The sequence below is a fragment of the Triturus cristatus genome, chromosome 9, assembly GCF_964204655.1.
Source record: "Triturus cristatus chromosome 9, aTriCri1.1, whole genome shotgun sequence".
NCBI lineage: Eukaryota > Metazoa > Chordata > Amphibia > Caudata > Salamandridae > Triturus > Triturus cristatus.
This window is the reverse complement of record NC_140592.1, coordinates 732,658,976-732,680,970: the sequence shown is the minus strand read 5'-3', so window position 1 is coordinate 732,680,970 and position 21,995 is coordinate 732,658,976. Positions and strand designations below refer to the sequence as shown.

Sequence of the window (21,995 nt, the reverse complement as noted above, 5' to 3'; positions counted from 1 at the left end):
GTCGGATCTTCTTACCAGCTCCTGGTCGCAGTTAAGGGGGCCTTCTGTATTTAGACTGCAGGCGTCGGCTTGAGGCGGATCTCGGGTCAGGCTCGAGCAGGAGCAGGTTCGAAGTGGAAACAGGCAGGTAGGGCTGGGGCCAAGTCAGTGGGAGGCTTCCTCTTGTTAGTTGCTGCACAGCTGTCCAGTCCTTCTTCCTTTTTCTTCCTTCTTTTTCCTTTTTCTTCCTTCTTTTTCCTTTTTCTTCCTTCTTTTTCCTTTTCTTCCTTCTTTTTCCTTTTCTTCCTTCTTTCTTCTTCCGTTTCTTCTTCTTTTTTCCTTTTCTTCTTCCTTCTCCTGTTCCTCCGAAGCAAGGTTCAGGGGTGCCCCTAAATACTAGATTTAGGGACGTTACTGGTAGGTGAAAGGCAGGAACCAATGGGTCCCTTCCCTGGGGTGGGTACACCCCCTGTTATGCCACCCCCCAGTGGTAGGGAGGCATGAGCCTGTCCCTGGTTAGCTGAGTCCCCCCATCTTCAAGATGGCGTGGACTGAGAGTTGTGCTTCACCTTGCCTCCCTCCACCTGAGGGGTGGAGTTGGCAGACGTAGGCACTTCTCTTCCTCACTGTTTTTTCCCGCCGGTTCTCCCGCCCAACGTGGGGGTCAAAACCAATGGGGACCAGTTGCTGAAAGCAGCAAGTGGCCTGGGGAAGCTCACAAAGGTGGCAATCCATTGAAGCTTCCCCTTCTTGAACCCTGCCCATCCTGGGGGAGGAGGCTTGACACCTCGTCCCAGGATGTGCATTGTATCAGGCCCCAGAGAGCAGCAGTCTCTCGACCCAGGGGTCCAGAAACATGTCTGGCGGTGGGTGCTGAAAGCAGCCACACATCCTGGACTCTAGTGGTGGGTTAGTTTTCAGGGGGCATCTCTAAGATGCCCTCTGTGTGCATTTTTCATTAAATCCCACACTGGCATCAGTGTGGGTTTAATGTGCTGAGAAGTTTGGTACCAAACTTCAGTTTTCAGTGTAGCCATTATGGTGCTGTGGAGTTCGTAATGACAATCTCCCAGCACCATATACTCTTAATGGCAGCACTGCACTTACAATGTCTAAGAATAGACTTAAACACTGTAGGGGTACAGGGTTCATGCACCTGTACCCACACCACTGGTATAGGGCACCCAGCTAGAGGGGTGACAGATCTATGCCAGGGCAGTGCGTTGTAGGCATGGCACACAGGGATGTGTGCCATGTCGACTCTTCACTTTGTTCTGCACCAAAACACGCAGCCTGCAAAGGCTGTGTGTGTGTGTAAATATACAGGGCTTATAAGGGTTGCACAATAAGTGCTGCACCCCTTAGAGGTATTCCCTGGTCACAGTGCCCTGGGTACCTGTGGTACCATTTACCAGGGGCTGACCTGTGGCTAGAGATGCCAATTGGGTTAGTTTAGGGGAAATAACACAGGCCCTGGGAACCTGATTGGCAGGGACCCAGGGCAAATCAAGTCAAAGTGCATCAGTAGTCTGGCAAAACGTTGGGGGGTTACTGCAACAGAAACCCACTTTCCTACATTCAATACAACATAGTAACCACAGCGTGATTAATTTTATGACACATTACTTTACATTGTGATACTTTTATATCGTAGCTTAGTTAAGTAATAATTTTAACACCATTTGTGTGTGTGTGTGTGTGTGTGTATATATTATCTCATGTAACTATAACTCGTGCTCTAAACCAACTATAATTGCTCCCCCTCCATGCACAAGGTTGTTTGTCATCAATGAATGTTATTTCAGATGGTGCAGTGATGTTATCAATGATGTCATGAGAGATGTAATATGTGATGTAATTAGCAGTGCATGGAGAGGGGGCAAGTTATAGTCCGGGCCACTGGAATTATGCGGCAGGAATGACTAAATTACGCATCAAAATGCGGCATATTTTTTTTATAGCATTATTTAATTGGTAATTTTTTTACATAAAGTAATACTTACTGGGCAAAGATTTCACCTCATTAGTACCGGTTTAACAATCTAGTACAGAAATAAGCATCTCAAAGATGACCGGTTAACTTTTGCAAAGGGCCTTACACCACAAGGGTAAAAATCGCCTTGTTTTTAGTAACTTTTGACCCATTTGAGCTAGAAACACATTTTTAGGGTTAAAATCTGCAGATAAGACAGTTGATGGTGGATTATGTGGCAGATGCAGCAAATCCATAACTATGCAAAAATAAGCAGCCGCCACAGAATCTCCTAATTCTACTGGTCCTGGTTATAGTTACTTTGGGGCATGAGTAACATGTACTTGTGAGAACTATAACTGGTGAATTTCAGTGATTTTGTTTGTTCAAAACTGTTAGTTTGAACTGAGGTTTTCACCGCACTATAACACCCCTTTACTCTTTGTTCTTTTCAGTGATTTTCTACGTTTATAATGTTAAGTAAGATGCCCATTGTTGTGCGGGGGTCTGGCCTGTGACCAAGTCCTGCACACGTTCCCCTGCATGTGCTCTACACCCCCCAGCCTTTGGCCGCATGCAGTTGGGCACAGGGCCTGGTTGGCCATAGGCTGACTGTGAGGTTACAATATAAAGGGTGTTATTTTAAGTAAGATCGACTTACTGACTTTGTCAAAAGGTTAGAATGCCAAAATATAAAATGTGTCTATTGGCTTTATAAAGGGGTCAAAATATATAAAGGAGACCTATTGATTTTATCAAAAAGATCACCAATTATAATGAAATGTATATTTAATTCACACATTTCAATTTTTAATAAAAATGTCATAAAAATTGTCTAACAAAATCGACATGTCTTTCCTCTAGCGTTTTTTTAGGCCACAAAATTCAACCATAAAAGCAACCACAAGCTCCAGCTTGAAGTGCTTAAAAAAAATAATACAGTAAGCTCTCGGGGGAGGGGGGTTGGGGAGTCATGAATTTAATGACCTAGGATGCTTTTTAAAAAATATATTTTTTTATAGTTAATATTGGTTAGGGGCTGCTGCACTCCCTGCAGCCCCTCACAGTATTAAAAAAAAAAAAAGCGCTTGATGGTGCTCTGCCCTTTCTAGTAACTCCAACAGGCTCCAAAAAATATGTTAAAGCACTCTCTGGGCTCCTCTGCAACCAGCGTTGAAGTCTCCACTGAAGGAGTCAACCTTCAAAAAAGCTATCGGAGGTCTTCAGTGCAAAGCAGAAGAAGCTATTTATTTTATCCATCAGGACACAGCCCGAATTCTAGCCAAGCCTCTGGCTCTAGGACTGTTCCAAAGAAATGCCAGCTGCCCTTCAAGGGGGAACCAGGATTTAACCCTACCGGGCCACTAAGCCCCAGAAGGGTCAGAGACTCAGCAACTAGCCCTATGCTCTTCCCATCATTGCCATCCTCAACTTCTGCCTCTACACTCTTCTACAGAACACTAACGCAGAGCCTGGCAGCCTTTAAAACACCCAAGACCTCTATGACGAGGCCTTCTGGCCCAGGGAGGTAAGTGATCCCTTGGAGGACTTTTTTGGTGGACCTCCAAGATGACCTGAACTCTAGCCCTACCCTGCCCAACCAGTTCACCTAATGATACTACTGCATACCATGTGATACAGTGGTCACCGCACCAAGTTAAACTATATGCAGTGAAGAATGAGGACGACTTCCTAGGTGAGGCTCTGTCCAAGACTGAGAATGCAGCGCTATGCCTCCCATACTGAAGGGAATGCTAAGGTTAGCCACTGACAGTTTAAGGAGCCGTTAAAGGCTAGGGTGATCATTCCTGAAGTTGAGAATTATAAGTCTTCCTCCGATGACCCAGCATATATTCGTGCTAAGATTGCCCCAAACTCCCCAGTTGTTAACTTTACCCAAACCCTCTGTCTAGGAAAGAGTTGAAGCAAATTGGTGCTGCTGGAATGTGTGCAGTGCATCGGACAGCCATGCATTGGTGCAGTGCAAAGTTGATAGGCTGCTTCTCCAGGTATGACTGGTACCACTGGGGGGAGAATGGGGACCTGGTGAAATACTTTGCAGAGGCCCATCATAAATGAGAGCAGGAGTAGGTTGCTAAGGAGAAAATAATCAGCAGTGCAAACAATAGATGAGCCCTCCAGGTGTCGGACACAGTCGCAAGGAGTATTAATACCAGCATTCTCCTCCTTAGGCATTTGTGGTTTAGGAGGTCAGTGTTTAGGCCGGTGGTGCATGACCACCTTTTCAACATCCCTTTTGATGGGTAGCAAGGGCTTGTTACCCCAAGTGAACCAAATATTTGGAAAAATCAAAATGGACACTGATCTTGCAAGATCCTTGGCGGACCTACAAATCCCCGATCTTCGTTTTACAGGCACCAAAATGGGATCAGAGCAAAACTTGCATGCTCAATTCTGAGATCCCGGTACCAACAGCACCAGGTAGTAGGTAGCAACTAACAGACCCCCTGCTCAGATAGGCCTTGCACCCAGTTGATGCCTGACATGGCAAAAGGCTGTGCAGTGGAGGGTTTTGATAGTTTGGCAGGGTAATAAAATCTTACTTCACGTTAAACTGTAGAAATTCACTGACAAAAACCATAAGGTTAGTGACGTTATGGTTGGGCATGAAAAGATCTTATTTAAATTTTTTTTTTTTTAAATCTTAAAAATTCACTGAACTCCCCCCCCCCCCCACACACACACACACACACCACCATTAAAGTGACCTAGTTAGGTGAAAATGTCAGTGAAAAATACAGTTTTAGTCTCAAAAACACTAAAATTCACCAGTTATAGTTAACTTAAGTAACTATAACTCGCACACTTTACATGTACTGCTAATGCTCTCACATGTAACCTCACTTCTGACATGTTCTGTGATTTTGATTACCTCACTGGTTACATTTGAAATGACATCATTAATGACATCACTGTGCAGGGCGAGTGTGCAGTTATAGTTACTTCAGTTAAGCATAACTTGTGAATTTCAATGTTTCAGTTAAAAATTGTATTTTTGTTTTTTAATGCCGGTCCTTATCGACTAAAAACCTTAAAATTACCGCACATCAATACCATCCCGTCTTCTACCCTTTTGTAATAATCCAGAAGTATCACTTGTAAATATACCCTTTTAAGTGGTAGACCACTGAAACAACCTTGAAAATGGTAGCTAATCAAACAATGTCCAAACAGAAGTGTTCCTCCAAAACCCTTTTCATCTACTCCCTCCATGTGTCCATCTTCTTAATGTTTCCAACATCAAAGTGAAAGTTTTACACATAAAACATTTTCTACCAGAATACCAGATACCCTTCTAGTAGGCTCCGCCCAAACATGTCGGACTTTACCGAACAATACCCTACAAAAATCAGTTTCCGAAAGGAGAGCTTCTCAAAATACCAGCCCTTGAAAGAAATCTTTGAACTAATACCTGGCTTTACTAAAACCTGGTCTTGCCAAAATATGATCTAAAGCCACTTTCAAGAGCCAAATTAACGTATACACTGTTACCTTAAGCTCACCATACAGATACCGGCCCTCTCCCGAGGATTCCCCTTAAAATATAACCATTTTAGATGTATTTTAAAATGCATGACATACCTGTGGCAGTTCAGGGAGCCATTGAGAAAAAAACTCTGATATAGAACAGCCCTGAGGGGGGAAACTGGTGGACAATGGTACATAAATGTTCTGAGAAGATGGAGGCACCAGGAGGAAGGACAGCTTTATTGCAATTAGAGACGTCCGCGGACTCCACAGACCCACCGCCGCTCCGAGGCGTGTCAATGGAACAAATGCTTATTCCACATCCAGCGAGCCCACAAATATACCTTAAAAAGTTCTCAGACGTACAGGGCTTTCATTAAAGAATACCTGCATTACAGCACCAGAACCATCCCAGGGTTTAACAAATAAACACTCGCTCCTCCAAAATTGATAATGCACATTGTTTTGTTATGGTGAATACCTGCCCTTCCTCAACCACAGAAAAGCAGCACGTCCATAATGCTAAAGACGTTCCCTGTAAATTCAGCCCCATCCATTAACCCACTGCTGATGCACAATACAACCCCAAAGAGTAATGCTTCACAAAAACAGTACCTTCTCCATGAGCCTTTTAAAATCTATCCCCCTAATAATGCCTACTAAACTAAAGCGCTCTTCCTAAATATACAACCCATATAAAATATTTTTTTCCTGAGTAATCCTCTGTAACTAATCCAGCTTCCACAACCCCCACAAAAGAACTTGTTATTAAAGGTCCTCAACAAAAAAGTTATCCCAAAGAATACCTCACTAGCATGGTGGATCCTCCTCAAAAGGTAATCTCCACTGTCTTCTCCCCCAAAACATGATGATTGTGATCCAGCACAAGACCGGGAAGAATGGGGAATAACATTTACCGATACCCTCCCTGCGTCGCAGACCCGACGTCACACTAGGTCATTCACACACGGAGTCATTGGTGGGGCCCATAACACCAACACTCACGTCTCTCTCACTGAGTCTGCACACACAGGAGGGATGAGTAATTCAAGCGCTGGACATGTGGGGTAATACCTTATTACCTATAGGAAAATATTTACATTAAATACATTATGTACATCTGCATCTGTAGAATCCTAGCTTTAACATCAAGGCACTCCACCCACTTGGTTGATGCACCAATTAGTTGGATTGGTTGATGGTCATTGTCAAGACCAGCTTAACCTCACTACAACAACATATTGAATTGCATAATTAATTGACTCTAAAAGAATCATGAACACCTGAAATCATTTTAAAGATTTTATGTAATTAATTTGCATAAAGGAAATTATAATTTATTCTCTCACTATTAATTTTCAATTGAGCATTGCCATTTATTCAGGACATAAATCAAGAAACTGTTTAATAAAAGTCATGAAGAGAAAATGTAGGTTTGCATTCATTTCATTATTCTCAAAATGGTTAAAAATCAATCCTTGGTCATGTAACTGACAGAGGATTCCAAAATGAAGGATCAGTGAACCATAGTTAAAAACATGCATTTAATTCTAAAGATTTCCTACACTAAAACCTTCCTACCCAGCACTAAACCCCCAACTTACTTAATTAACCCTTGACCTCCTCGACGACTTCTCTCACCCAGGCTAGTGTCCCGCAACGATCTCAAACCTACAGGGGTCATCAGTGCACAGTCTGGCATAATTCTCCAAAGCAGCTTTTCTCCTCCGCCTTCTCTTGCACTAAACCCCAATTTTGGTCTGATATTTATACTGTGTTTACTGGCTCTCTACCCTCAAATGTTTCAACTCTTGTTGTTTCCCTTGCTCTGATTGGTCATGACTATGCAGTTCTCAGCTCTCAGGATGTCCGTTCATAACAATGTAGTTCTCAGCTCCCAGGATGTCCGTGAATAACTTTGTTAGACAAGCTGATTCGACTGTCCACAGTTCATTAGCAGGCATTCAAAGGTTCATTAGCAGGGATTCAACTGTTCAGTGTCAGGGATTCCGCTGTTTCCACGTGGTCATTCTTTGGCAGGCATTCAGCTGTTCTCGTGCTATCATTCTGGCTCTCAGCCACTACCGGCATGGTCTCGAACATAGTCAGCTGGAGTTCCAAAATTCAGTGGAGCACAGTGCATGCACGAGGTTCCTCCAGCCAGATGATGCAAGCATTCTCTACTGCGCAGAACCGGGAAAAACGAAGCCATCTTGAAACTGGCCACCAGCCAAACTACGATAATTGCACACAAAGAAAATGTGAATACACAGAAAATAAGTGTTTTCTGTCCCCCCCCCCACCCACCAGGGCTAATATGTATCCCCTAAAAACTGTTACCTAGCGGAAAAGCATCAATCTGCAAGCCATTAAAATGAACAAAAGCAGCATGCAATGCACAATGTACACTACAACATAGACATGCACTATTACACTATTTAAATGCGCAAAATAGATTAAACGTGCGTTTTACACCATTAATATGTTAATCAAACCTGTTAATGCAGTGGATTTCCCACATGTATAGCGTGTGTTTCGCTAATACACAGCAAACAAAATTAATATATTACTTTGTTATGGGGGGTAATTGGTCTGAACGCGGTACACACAAAATCTTCTGTACTCTGCTCCATCAATTGTCAAGATGCAGTAAGACAGGATGATAAACTCTTAAGTAAGTCCTATATTAGATGAGGTGATTTTGCTTCCTATATCTGCTGGTGTCAGTTTTCCTGAAGTGATTGGCCGTGATTTACTCTTTTTTTTTTTTCTCCTATTTTGCAGGCAGACCAACTTTCGGAAGAGCAGATCGCTGGTAAGAATTCTTTCCATATCCTGCTTTGTCACTGATTTCACAGTTCTTGCGGTTTTCAGTTTTGCTTTCTATAATACATTTTCTTCAAATTACACATAAAATGGAGTGAAGAAAAAAGTAGATGCTGGGCATTTTTTTTTGTTTTTTGCCTTTTTAGTAGGCTCATAGTGCTCATTCCCATATAATCCTCCCGAATGGCACATTTCTTTTACGATGAACCTTACAAAAATCTACTATTTTTTGTTAGAATGATAGTCTTGTTAATCATCACTAGCAATGTCAATTCTTACAAAATCTGAAAATCTAGTAGCTTACCAAAGAAAGTTAATTTCTATGCCAGTGTTATACTCCAGACCTGATCAAAAGAACATCTCACAGAATTTGGCTGCTCAGACCACAGCCAGCTGATTATACCTGATCCATAATTCACCTATGGTGCCCACAATCTTAAGGTAGGAACCCTTGGCTGGTGTTAAAGTGTACTAATTACTGGTTTGCACTGCTGAAAGCACCTCTACTTCCAGAAATGGTTTTCAGTTCCAATGTGAAGGATTTCGCCGTTGACTAACATTGTGCAGCACCTTTCCAACCAAGTCCCAAGGTAAACTTTTCACCAGGATGAACCTGATCCCTATATCCAACCCGTGCGCCATTGTAGTCGGCCTTATTTTTGACTTTGGCAAAGTCTAGGAAGACCAGTTACCCGGGGTTGGCGCTGTGCTCTTTTTTTGCTTTAGAAAACTCCTAAAAAATCATATCTCCTGTTCCTTGATCTGCTTTTTGACGTTTTGGTGTCTATTTGTTCATTGAAATTTATGCTGTTTTATAAACTGGAATGGGATTTTTATTTTGTTGTTTTCGACTTAACTGTTTTGGTACTGATTAATCCTTTACACTGGTTCCTTTGAGTTAAGCCTTACTACCCTGTGCCGCAGTTACCCAGGACAGAGCTAAGATTTAAATTAAAGTAACCTAGTTGGACCTGGTACAGAATAGTGACATTATTACTTGCTTAAGGTCCCATAACCACCCTAACTAATCCACTTTATCACATGAATCATTGATACCAATGTCAATGTGACTGTAAATAACACTTACAATGTAACACCTTTCAGTCTTCTATACTACTAAACTTCTAGAAAGGCCTCTCTCAAACACTAGGGGCAGATAGTCTATTGCAGAATAACAAAGCCACCTACATTTCCTTCCATGCACCGAATGACTGTTGAGATAATTTCCAGTCAAACACCCTGCCATGCTCTAGCCTAACTTCTACAGCCAAGATCACTGCAAACCTGTGCACAACCATGTGAAAAACCATCCCTGTTCAAGCCTAGTCAAATTTTTTACCTGCAATGCAACCTTAACTCCCTTCTAGACCTGAACATAGCCTTCTAGTTCAACCAACGAAATGGGTCTCAATGAAACAACTCCATTGAAAGAAGATACCTTTCTTCCTAAATGACCCAGTTAAATTTTCAGTGAATGTTAATCAATGCAGTCAGCCTTGAAACGTGCTGTAATCCACAATTGCCTAGCCCCATATGAATTGGGCTTCTTTATCTTGATGGTTATATGGTTCACAAAAGACTGCACACCCAATTCATGAAGCAGTGTCCACTGTATACAAGAATAAAGATGAAAAATGATCACCATAAATGGGCAAGAGACATAGCCACCTCCATAAGGATGACAACAAAACTACCTTTAGAACTCGAGCTCCCCTCCCCAAACCAGTCCAATTCAACCTTTTAAATAACTATGTTTACACTGTATATCCCCCTTGCCATCAAAGCATTATTTACACTGGTAACTAGTGGTCAGAAGACTATCCTTTAAAGCTCTCTGCGTCGTTCATTAGGCAATCCACGGGCTGCGACCTAGCTTCTTAATCTCATAATTAAGATTGTACAACCAGATGAGAAACCTGAGATCAAGAATGGTCCCACTGACAATTCCTGCTTACTGTAAAACCTGCATAGGAAGCAGCTGCTTCTCAGCACAGACATACAAGTTATGGAATAAACTGCCAAAGAATATCAGAAGTATCAACAATCATTTGCAATATAGAAGAGGCATATAGTCCTAGCTGTTCTCGTGACCATAATTCTAGCAGCTCTAAGGCAACAATCTTGACTGGTGTGTACATGCTGGGAGCCTGTTCTGAAATTGTTTGCCTACCACCTCACGCATATATACACATTGACATGATAATGTGGCAAGATTTAGATTAAACTCTCTGGGCATCTTACACAACACCAGTACTCCATACTAATAACTGATGCCACCATCAGCAGTTTGGGCCTGGACAGGAGGCAGGAAACCACTATAGAAATTTGCTGTAAGACAACACAAAACCACTTTACTGCAAACTACCCATACCTTCCTGTTGGTATGCAGACTGTTGGAACTCGAACAGGTAGCCGTAAGAGATGCTGTATTGCAGAGTGCTTTGAAACTGAGTGAGGGGAATGAAACATTTAGTGCTAAAATATAATCCTCGATCTCTAACTCCTGGTTATTATTTTTTAATTATTTGATTTTTAACATTGGTGTAACAAACATTAAACTGGATTATTGTAGACTGTTTTAATACCTGGTTTGATTAACCCAACAAACTTGCCACACATTTCCCTTGTAGAAAACATGAAAACCTTGAGCTTGAAATTTAGAGACGTTGGCTACATATACTTATCAAGGCACTGCCTAAATGGAGTCTCCTATTCCCCTTAATCTGCAGTGATCACATCACTAAGTTTTGTACCATGATCACAAGCAAAAGGGTAGACTATCTTCAATCAGAAACCGGCCATTAAGTGTACAGGATCCCTAAAGAAATATCGGCTTCAAGCTCACTCCTAACAAAGTCCTATCTCTAAAATTAGATAGCTCATTAATTTTCTTTCCATCTAGCTATCTGAATGGATTTCAAGGTACTGTGAACACTCCTGTACCCATTAAAAGCTTTTGCATGAAAACTGAAAATAATTCAACAAAATGGTTTAAAAAGATTTTAACCAAACACAGAACCTTGAAGCACCAGTGGCAAAGAATCCACAGCCCAGTGGACAAAGCAGCTGTCGTAAAAAATTTTTTAAAGTTGAGCTATTCTTACTAGAGCACGGAATCCATAGCCATTTTGATTTGGGACAAAGTTGACAAATACGGAGCAGATTTCTTTATCCAACTAGATATTGCAGCTGTCTTTGGCACAATAAACCAACATTCTAATCTATAAACGGATTACATTGGGATGCAGAACCTTTGCTTCGTCTGGTTCCAATCATTCATGTATGAGAGAAGAAAAAAATGATCATCCTTAAGCAGTTCCATTCTACTCCCTAAATTATTAAATGTGGTGTTCCTTAAGGATCGGCTTACTCTCTTCCTCATTCATCATACCTCTGTGTCCCTCACCACTTTATTTTGATCATTTGGACACATCTTAAAAACTGCACCTCAGTCCCTTCACCACATACATTTGATCATCTGAACATGAAAGCTGTAATGGTGCCAACATATAATCATCAAATAGAGAAGGTAACCACACTAAGCCACACACGCAGAATGTAATTGGGCGTATTCACACCCAGTTACCACAGCCAACTACATAATCAATTGAGATTACCCATCCCGTCAACTAACAATTACTATCTGAAAGCTCAACTGTCTTTCAAAATAAAGAATTATCTTTATTTATGGACAGCATGAATAGGGGGATCATTCATGTAAAATGCCTCCATAAAGCTAACCTACTTATTTACTGTCACTAACCGCCCAGAGACCATCGTTTGGTGAACCTCCAATCAATGCAGACAGCTATATCCTACTTGCCGTGCCTAAACATGGCCTCTGTGTATCTAAATTCTCTACCAACACCCTTCCATTACATATTGAACCCACCCGCCCCCTGCAATCCACATGGCATGACCTATGTTTTAGGCTTTCCTTTTCTACCCCATGTTACCATCGGTTCCTTCCTCTTCTCCAATTTACCTTTACTGTGACAATCATTATTCTTTCCACAAAGACTGAGTCGGTTCTGGTACAGGCTGTGTTGGAAGCTGGCTCTTTATATGATATACCACTACAAAATATACGTTTAGTTAGCGGTGGATATCTCTTTAGCTGATATGCGATAAACAATATGTTGTTGTTCTGTTTGCTTCTTGAGGTGTGACATTCTGCCATTTAGGAATTTCAGATAGACGAGGGTGCCTAGCACCGGACGGAAGCCAATTTACCTGAACTGAATCAGCGAGCACATAAACCTGAGATTTAAGGACGCTTTGGGAATTAGAGGAAGTGATTAATGCATTCACATTCCGAAAAGAGCAGCTCAGTGGGAGTTCTTTGTCTTGCCAATTTTTGATAATGAGCACTGGAATAATAAGGCTCCAATTAATGTTCTCTCTGACGCACTGAAGAGCTACATTTCCATCAGTGAAGCTTGTGAAGGGTTGGGAAATGCCTGCCAGTGGAGCTGGTAAGACAGCCTGACTGCGTCACCAGGGACAAAACAGAGCAGAGAAGGACCCCCGTTCCCTCTGAGAGCTATTCACCTCTGACTACACCACTGTGTGGACTGTCGAAGCGCCCAAGTCAGGAAACAGAAACACTGAAACACATTTAGAAATAAACCCTCAAAGTGACTGTATTTAATGCCCTCATTCAGTTTTGTTAAGCCCCTTACACTTTCGTCAAAGGAAAGAGGGTACAGCTGATTCTTTATATCGATGACTAACTATCACGCATCACCAGGTCTGCAATATCGGCCTGTCCTACCTGAAAAAAACAATTACTCCTTGAACCGGGGGTGTGGCAAGAATGGCCCGGGCCCTCGGCAAATATGTGAATAGACACGTGCACCACTGATTCAGTAGTGAAATACCATTGCAATAGGGGAGACCGCGAACCGCAAACGGAGTGACTTTGACCCAGCCCCTGGATCCCACGAGCACAGCAGCACTTTAGCCCTGGTCCCTGGAGGGCATAGAAAAACTCGGCAGCAGTCCCGCAGCGCGGGAGACCGCGAACCGCAAACCGAGTGACTTTGACCCAGCCCCTGGATCCCATGAGCACAGCAGCACTTTAGCCCTGGTCCCTGGAGGGCATAGAAAAACTCGGCGGCGGTCCCGCAGCGCGGGAGACCGCGAACCGCAAACGGAGTGACTTTGACCCAGCCCCTGGATCCCACGAGCACAGCAGCACTTTAGCCCTGGTCCCTGGAGGGCATAGAAAAACTCGGCAGCGGTCCCGCAGCGCAGGAGACCGCGAACCGCAAATGGAGTGACTTTGACTCAGCCCCTGGATCCCACGAGCACAGCAGCACTTTAGCCCTGGTCCCTGGAGGGCATAGAAAAACTCTGCACCGGTCCCGCAGCGCGGGAGACCGCGAACCGCAAACTGGGTGACTTTGACCCAGCCCCTGGATCCCACGAGCACAGCAGCACTTTAGCCCTGGTCCCTGGAGGGCATAGAAAAACTCTGCACCGGTCCCGCAGCGCGGGAGACCGCGAACCGCAAACTGAGTGACTTTGACCCAGCCCCTGGATCCCACGAGCACAGCAGCACTTTAGCCCTGGTCCCTGGAGGGCATAGAAAAACTCGGCAGCGGTTCCGCAGCGCGGGAGACCGCGAACCGCAAACGGAGTGACTTTGACCCAGCCCCTGGATCTCAGAAGCACAGCAGCACTTTAGCCCTGGTCCCTGGAGGGCATAGAAAAACTCGGCAGTGGTCCCGCAGCGCGGGAGACCGCGAACCGCAAACGGAGTGACTTTGACCCAGCCCCTGGATCCCACGAGCACAGCAGCACTTTAGCCCTGGTCCCTGGAGGGCATAGAAAAACTCGGCAGCGGTCCCGCAGCGTGGGACGCGCGCAGGGGCGCGCCCGGGCGAAGCCCGGGCCAAGGGCGGGCCCATTTAAGCCCGTTCAAGACCGGTCAAGGACGGGACGGCCCACCTCTCTAACGCCTAATACAAGGTGAGGAGTACTGTTATCCCGACCTACTTTAGTGTCCTTGCCCAAAGTACCCGGTAATTTTCCGATTATCTGTAGCGGTTACAGAAGAGGATATTAAGTGTCCACTATGGCAACTGTTACTACAACATCCTTAAGAGATAATAGTGTGACCTGTGCTAGTACAGGCGGGTCAATGATGGGCACTTTGGATAACTTCCTTATACGGGTGTCGACAGCTTTGGCTAAAGATATCGAATTGACAGAAAAAAGGTTATCCCTTGATACTGTTTTTGATAAACGGTCATCTATGGGAAGCCTGGCGGGGATTAAATCTCCAGTTCCTATTAACACAGAGCCAGATGACACATCATGTTCCTTGGATGAAGTTATTAGTAGCCCTCGTGGTTCTAGAAAAGACTTTGCCCTGGTTCCGGTCCAACAGCATATAGCAATTATGGGGAAAAATAATAAACACCTCTCAGAATCTTTTGACTTCTCCTACTATTAAAACTAGATCAGCGCATATTGCTAAAAAGGGTATGACGACCCAAACTAAGGGATTGTCTGTGGAAAACAAATATTTGGGCCATGACATTCGAACACAATCCAAACCCAAGGGCAAAAAAAGGAAGGTGGGAAATGATCGAATAACTAAAGACAGTGTTATAAATAAAGATTGCTCCGGTCCATCTTGTCTAGCAAGTAAAGAAATGGCACCTAAGTCAAGTGATGAGAGAGTCCCTCTTGAGGAGCAGGGTACCTTGTTTTGGAAAAAGTTGGAAGACATGCTCAAAAAGACGATTCATCCACTTCATGGAAGACTGGACCATATTGAGTCCAGATTGTCATGTCTTGAACTTTCGCTTGCATCAGTCCAGAAGACGAAGGGTAATCAGAATAGCGAGCCAACCAGCAATCAGACGTTATTAATATCCCAACGCCAAAATACTGTGGACAACACCCGAAATGGATTGCCAAATAGTAGTAGTTCTTCTGCTGTAAATACGTCTGAGTCTACTTGTGTTACTATCCCACTAGTTCAGAGCTTTCCAAACTCTGTGTCGCGACACATTACTGTGTCTCCTGCCATGTGTGGGTGTGTCGCTGTCTACTCATCATGCGGAACGGTACTGTTCATGTCAGTGACACAGTACCTGTTCCTGCAGAAGGCGGAAAGGATGAGCATCGCACTACCGTTCTACTGCGGGCCCGGCGGTGAGTATAATATTGCGGCATGAATGTCCGGGGATGGAGCTGCTAGATAGAAGAATTATAAAGGGCTTTCAGTGACGCTCATTACCCTGATGCGTTTGCGAGGGAAATGCTGGCCATAAAAACAACTTCCGGAAGACAGGATACAGGTGAGTTCTGAGAATTTTGTTAGACACTCTTGTTACATGCACACAGATACACAAATGCGTTCCCACACGTGTTCTTGCTGCGCATAATTAATTTGTCAGGGCAAACAAAATTGAAGCACAAAAACACGGATCTTGCTAGGCTCAAAGCAAAACACACTAATATCCACAAAACTGCTCAAGGGAATCAGTTCAAACAATGGACATCCAATCCTCGTGGCATTTTAGCCAATTAGAAATAGGAGCGCGCAGAGCCCGAGGATCAACAAATCCTGGGGTCACTCAGGACCTCGTTCGGAAAAAGAATTCAAGCATGTTGAAAAATGAATAATCCAGGGCGTGTGATATGGTTCTCCTGCAAACACCGCCATGAAGTTTGCAATCCGAGTGGAATCCGCAGAGACGCGGGCTCGATAACCAGTTGGCGTTTATAGCCACACTGTTTGGGGATAAAAACACTGCTTTAGCGAAGTTGCCTGCAAATTGTACTCCTAGGAGACTTGCCAAATCTCTCTTCACATGAGCAAACATACATGATAACTTGCCTGAATCCTGGCAGGTTCCCGAACTCTTTCGTCCTTTTGAGTACATAACAAACATCTTACTTAAGTGCCAACAGACTCTAGGGCAGAGGTGTTCAAACTGTGGGACGCGCCCCCCTAGTGGTCCGTGGCTACATTCTCGTTTGAGGATTGCTTTCCATCAAGAGATTAGATTTCATTCCATAGTTCAGACTGTAAGGGACTATGTGCCAAAAAACTATATTTCCCCTGTTTGGCCAAATGGATTCCCATTAGCAAACCTCACCTTTGGGAAAGTGAAGGAAGAGGCATTTGTAGTTGTTCCTTAGAAGAAGGTGCTCTTAGACATCGCAATCCATGACAAAACCACAAAGGGTGGCTTCACACTTTGAGAAGCCACTGCTGTCCAGGAGGGAACTCTTGTGCATTTACTGCAGGGATGTCCTTAATAGTAAACTTTCAGAGTACTGTGGTCATGAGTGGCATTCATGCTGAATATATAAAAATCCAGAGTTCAGAGCAGTGAATCTTACAAATATTTAAAGATGCAATAGCTAAGTTTTGCAACAGTTGTAAATGTGACCAAGATCCTCTTTATTGTGCACCACAGTAATGAATTGAATATTATGTAATTATTTGCCCAGTTCATTCACAAATGCTCTGGTAGAGTCACATCATGTAGGTTCCTTAGGGTAGTTTTAAACGTGTTAACAGAAAACCATTGAGTGTATCTTCAGACATTTCTGATTGTTTGGGGGAGTTGCCAGAAAAAGGATTCTTCGCAGATGTCATTCGTGCTGAAACTGACTTTTAGTTGCTGCGTTCTTGTAAAAACACACAATCTTTAAAAAATGCAGTCACACACACATACTGACATGTGCCGGCATTCACAACTGAACACAAAGTCACACAAATAGAGATGCGTTCACATATCACACAATGACACAGGCACACAAAAGCACAAATTTCACTTGCACATACAAAACGTTCATATTTACAAAAACACACATCAGAAGGCACATTCATTTGCATACACACAATCAGACCCATACTCCGATATACAAACACACAAGCACACACCAACAGACACCAGCTGAGACATCCAGTGTTATTATGAACGCGCCATCTGCTCTCTTCCAGTGCTTAATTTGTAAAAAAAGAAGAAAAAAAAATGCGCGCCAGGCCCTCGTCAGGAGGCTATCGCAGTCTGATCCTCCCATTGCCCATGCTAAGCCGGGTCTGGTGGTTTACTGGACTAGTGCATCCACTGCAGGGGCCTGTGTTCCACCTCATGGTCACAGGTTCAAATCCCCGGCAAGTCCACTCAGCCATTCATCCATCTGAGGTCGATAAAATGAGTACCGTTGGGTAACATTAAACATCTGTTATTCAGCTCCTTGAGACACACAGTTGATAAGTGCACTTTACAAATACATGTGTTCTGTTATGTTTTATGTTATGTCAGAGCTGCCAATGATACTACCTTTACAACTACAAACCATCACACGCCTATAGGTGTGACAATACAAACTATTCAAGGCCCCAAAGCTATAAGAATTGCTTGTATGGGAGGTATTAGTAATCTTTTCGTGAGATATTTTGCGTCCCTACACATTTCGTTATTTACAATTTCTATGGCATTTATTTGTCCTTATCTCTTATATGCAGCTAATTTAACCTCCGGTTTGCTAGTAAAACTGAACAACTGTGTCACAAACTGATGCATGTCTAAAAAGTGTGTCACCAACATGAAAAGTTTGGAAAGCACTGCACTAGTTAATGTTGCTGAGGCGAGACAACTTGAGCAGGGAGCTAAGGATAAAAGTGTGGGGGCTGGTAAACTGGCAACGAATGTGGGCACCATACCAACTAAACCCCTAGAGTATGTGACACCACACCTACCTACTGTGGATCTCCCTCCTGATTCTGCCCCCTATGTGGTTATTCTGGCAGGGGTACCATCATTAGGGCTGGGTAAGAGGGAGACACATAGGAAGTTAAAAAATAAGTGCACATTCTGGCTTAATGCGAATAGGCCGCTGCCAGTGTATAACAGGGCTGAGATTTTGTGCGTAAGAAGAGTAAATTGGGTAGGCAGTAGTGTAAAAACAGTGGGGGGAGATTGTGTGATTATCAATTTTAGAGATAGGAGATGCGTTGAACACATTTGTAATTGGCCACAAGTCGACCCCAGATCACGGATTCAATCACTTCCTCTAACCTATTTTTATGCTCCTGTGCAAGATCTACGTAGAGAAATGTCTCTATGGAATGATCGATCTAGCTACCCGATTGCACGGAATTTAAGTTTATATAATAGATTTTCAGTCTTGTCAGGATTAGAGGAGTGTGACTGACAGCAAATGGAGGCAGGAGGTGAGTCCATAAGCTTCAGTAGTAGAAAAAGACCTCCTGAGACAAACTTAATGGAAGGTGAAGGAAAATGATTAATGGTACAGGTATTGGTGAGGGAGGGTCAAGTCCTAGGGTAAACGCCAGTATTAGCACAATCCCACGACCAGGTGTTAATTGTTCACTTCACTCTTGCTTATTTAGGGCAGTTGATTCATTGACCATGGCCATCGAAAAAAAGCTTTACTCTAGTACCATTATAACTAGGGATGTATTAATTGAGAAACCTCAAACCACAGTCGGATGTCTGATGACACACCCTAGCTCTATCTTAGGCCGGAACGTACCAATTAAGGAACCAGTAAATATAGCTGCGTATATGACGACTTATCCGAGTCCTACTGTGGATAGGTCTGTACTGAAAGAAGGTATACAGGTTACACCTAGCCTGACCTCAATGGTATCGTGGAATTTAGCTGGTATCGGGACTAAGGCTGCTTTACCATGTTGGCTTGAATTTATTAATAATTTCGATATTTGTCTCTTCCAAGAGACTTGGTCTGTTGAACCAGTCTTTAATCCAGGTTACCTGAACTTTTATGTCCCTGCAGTGAAAGGACGTAGGGGACGCCCAATGCGTGGACTGACAATTTGGGTCAAACAGCATCTAAGCTCTAGTATCCGATTACTCTCATCGGGGCACAGTGATATTATAGCTGTTAGGCTTAACATGATGGGTGACCTAAAAATTGCTGTTATTAATGTGTATGCTCGAGGTGTTCCAGGTGGGAAAAATCGGAGGTATTTACGGTTTTAGAATCCCTGATTGATTCTCTCCCAGCTGGGGTTTTGCCAATAATTGCGGGTGATTTTAACACAACTTTTGAACCGCTAGGTTTGGGAAATACAAACATGCTGGAAGAGGAGGATATTAGATAAGGTGTTCCTGAATTGGAGGCAATGACATCAGTTAAATGGACTGAGGCGGTGTTGTATCTAAATGGGCTTTGTTTAGGCAACCAACTAAGGGCTGCAAATGGGCGGACATTGTCTGATAGGAAGCGAGTAAAAACTTATGACAATGGGATTAGGTCTAGTAACATCGACTATATATTCATCCATTTGAAGCTTTGGCATACCCTGGTTGACATGGAAGTTAGGACTTGTGTTGAGAGCGATCATAACCCTCTTGTAGCAACATTCAGGCTAGGTCAGGAGGGAATAGTTAATCCTAGTGAAGACCTACTCGTCCCCCAGACTATCTTATCAAACGATGAGTGGCATCTTAAGTGGTGCACAGTAAGTAAACAAGCTGATATATTAATTGCTATTAACGCTCAGCTTGATAAGGTATTAGTGTGATTGGGCGTCAAGGAGGGACACGACACGAACTCTCGGTAAACGTGGTTTTATTGCAATAAGTTTCCTTTTAGTCCGGCTGGTTAGCCTTTCCCTGGCAAAAGTCGCTGGATCCGTGATGGTGGTGGTATCCGAGGAGCGCCGGGGTGGATCCCTCTTCCTTCCCTCTATGACGTCGTCAGTAGTTCTGAGATGGGTTCTCCGGATGCCCCAAGGGAGAGAGAGATAACGGACGATATTAGATTCGTGAGGTAGAGGCGCGCAGCCCTAGCACCAAGGACCGGGGAGTGAGGATTCACCGTAATTGTGACTGACTACTAGGGAAGTGGTAGAAAAGGTGAGGGGTTCTTTTCAAGCTACGCCGTGAAGGGATGTTTTACGGGTTGCTCGAGTGACGCGGGCTCTCCCGCCTCCCCATCCAACCCGCTACCCGGTCCCGTACCTGTCCGAGCCACGCTCCTCCCCTGGGAACGTGGCAGGGCGCTTCACGGGGTCCGTAGCCGCCGGGTCTCTCGTCTTTCCGTCCTTCGGAGTCCTCGGGTGTCCTCTCGCTCGTTTCGCTGTTCTCCTCGTCTCCGTTGTACTCTGGCTCGCCTTCGTCCTTCCTCCGGGAATCGCCGTCCGTCCACTTCCTGGTTCCGCCTCCTTTTGAATCTCCCGGCCTCGTGACGTCGTCCCAGGGCGGGGTTTGAGCGCCGAACTCGATCCAGTTAAAGGGCCCGGTCCCGGCCGGCGGAGACTGTTCCTCTATGTCCGTTGCCCACTCATTCTGCGGAGAAGGAATAGCGTTAGGGACCCTCGTCACCGGCGTCCACCAGTCCGTACCCTCCTGCGTCCCTGGTGCTAGCCGAGGGGCCCCGTCACAATTAGATAAGATGGGAGATGGTGCATGTCCTGGGACGAAGTTCTGCCAATTTGAGAAAGATCATAATGACCTGTTTACTAATCTTAAAGCCCATTTTTGTAAATCTGGCATTGCTAAGACTATGGTGAGCAAAAAGCCAGAGAAGTGGTACAACAAACCCTGTAGGGAAGCCCGGGCTGGCTTGAGTTTAGCATTAAAAACTAGGAACCTGGAGGCAATTAGAGCTGCCCGCTGCTACTATAGAAAAACAATTTGTGGGGCAAAAAGAGATTGGGATGACCAAGTATGGCTGAATCTTAAAGACGCATGTCTAGCAAAGAACCAGGCACTTTTTTGGGATATCTATAAATGGGAAGGAGGTGGGCATGCGGATAGTCCCCAAAATAATGTACCCCAAAATTGCTGGGTTGAATTTTTTATGCCTCAGTATGCCAATACTGAAGGCAACTTAAGTGGGGCGGTTTTCAGTCCTAAATTTTATGAAAGAATAGCTTCTAGCTTAGGGGATGTGGATAGGGCACTGAATTCTGTAACTCCTGGGCGAGCTCCAGGGATGGATTGCATACCCGTGGATTTATTCCTTAGCGATAAAGAAAGGTGGAGATTATATATAAGCTATCTATCTAATGCTATTTCCCAGGGGATGGCTGTTCGGCACACATGGAAAGGAGCAGAAATTGTGCCCATCTACAAAAAAGGCGACAAGTCTCTAGCGAGTAACTATAGGCCTATTAGCCTGATCGACTCATTACAAAAATTAATGGGGCGATTGGTCCTGGGTAAGATACAGGATTAGATGGGAGAGGGGGACATCCTCAGCCTGTTGCAAGCTGGGTTTCGATCTAGGACTAGCACGATAGATCAGGTTTTTAGATGTATTGTTTTATACTGGTGTGTTGTGGTCTTAGGAAAAGGTACATTATATGCAGTATTTGTAGACCTTAGGGCAGCGTTCGATCTTGTCCCGCGTGGGAAGCTTTGGCAAGTATTGGAGGGATTAGGTATGCCATTGGAACTGTTAACCTTGATCGCTCGCCTTCATGTGGATACTTATGCTAGAGTCAGATAGGGCAGGCAGGGTGAGGTTACAGAGGCTTTCCCGGTAGGGAGGGGAGTGAGACAGGGTTGCGGAATGGCGCCTACCCTGTTCTCACTCTTTATAAATGGAGTGGCCAAATACCTCTCCCTGGTTCCAACTGATGCCCCCGTGCTGGCAGGAGAGTGCGTCCCGGTCCTTATGTTTGCGGACGATACTCTTATAATCTCTAAAACCCCAAGTGGCCTACAGAAGGCCCTTCAGCGCTTTATGGATTTCTGTGACA

The 21,995-nt window shown here is 44.1% G+C and overlaps 1 protein-coding gene across 1 annotated transcript in view; it reads left to right on the top strand.

Moving 5' to 3' along the window:
- Positions 1 to 21,995, top strand: part of LOC146798639 (neo-calmodulin-like) — a 266,479-nt gene that overhangs the window by 155,348 nt on the left and 89,136 nt on the right. The window contains exon 2 of the mRNA XM_085625965.1: positions 8,225 to 8,255. Within this exon, the coding sequence (XP_085482091.1) occupies positions 8,225 to 8,255 (31 nt within the window). The remainder of the gene's footprint in view (positions 1 to 8,224; positions 8,256 to 21,995) is intronic.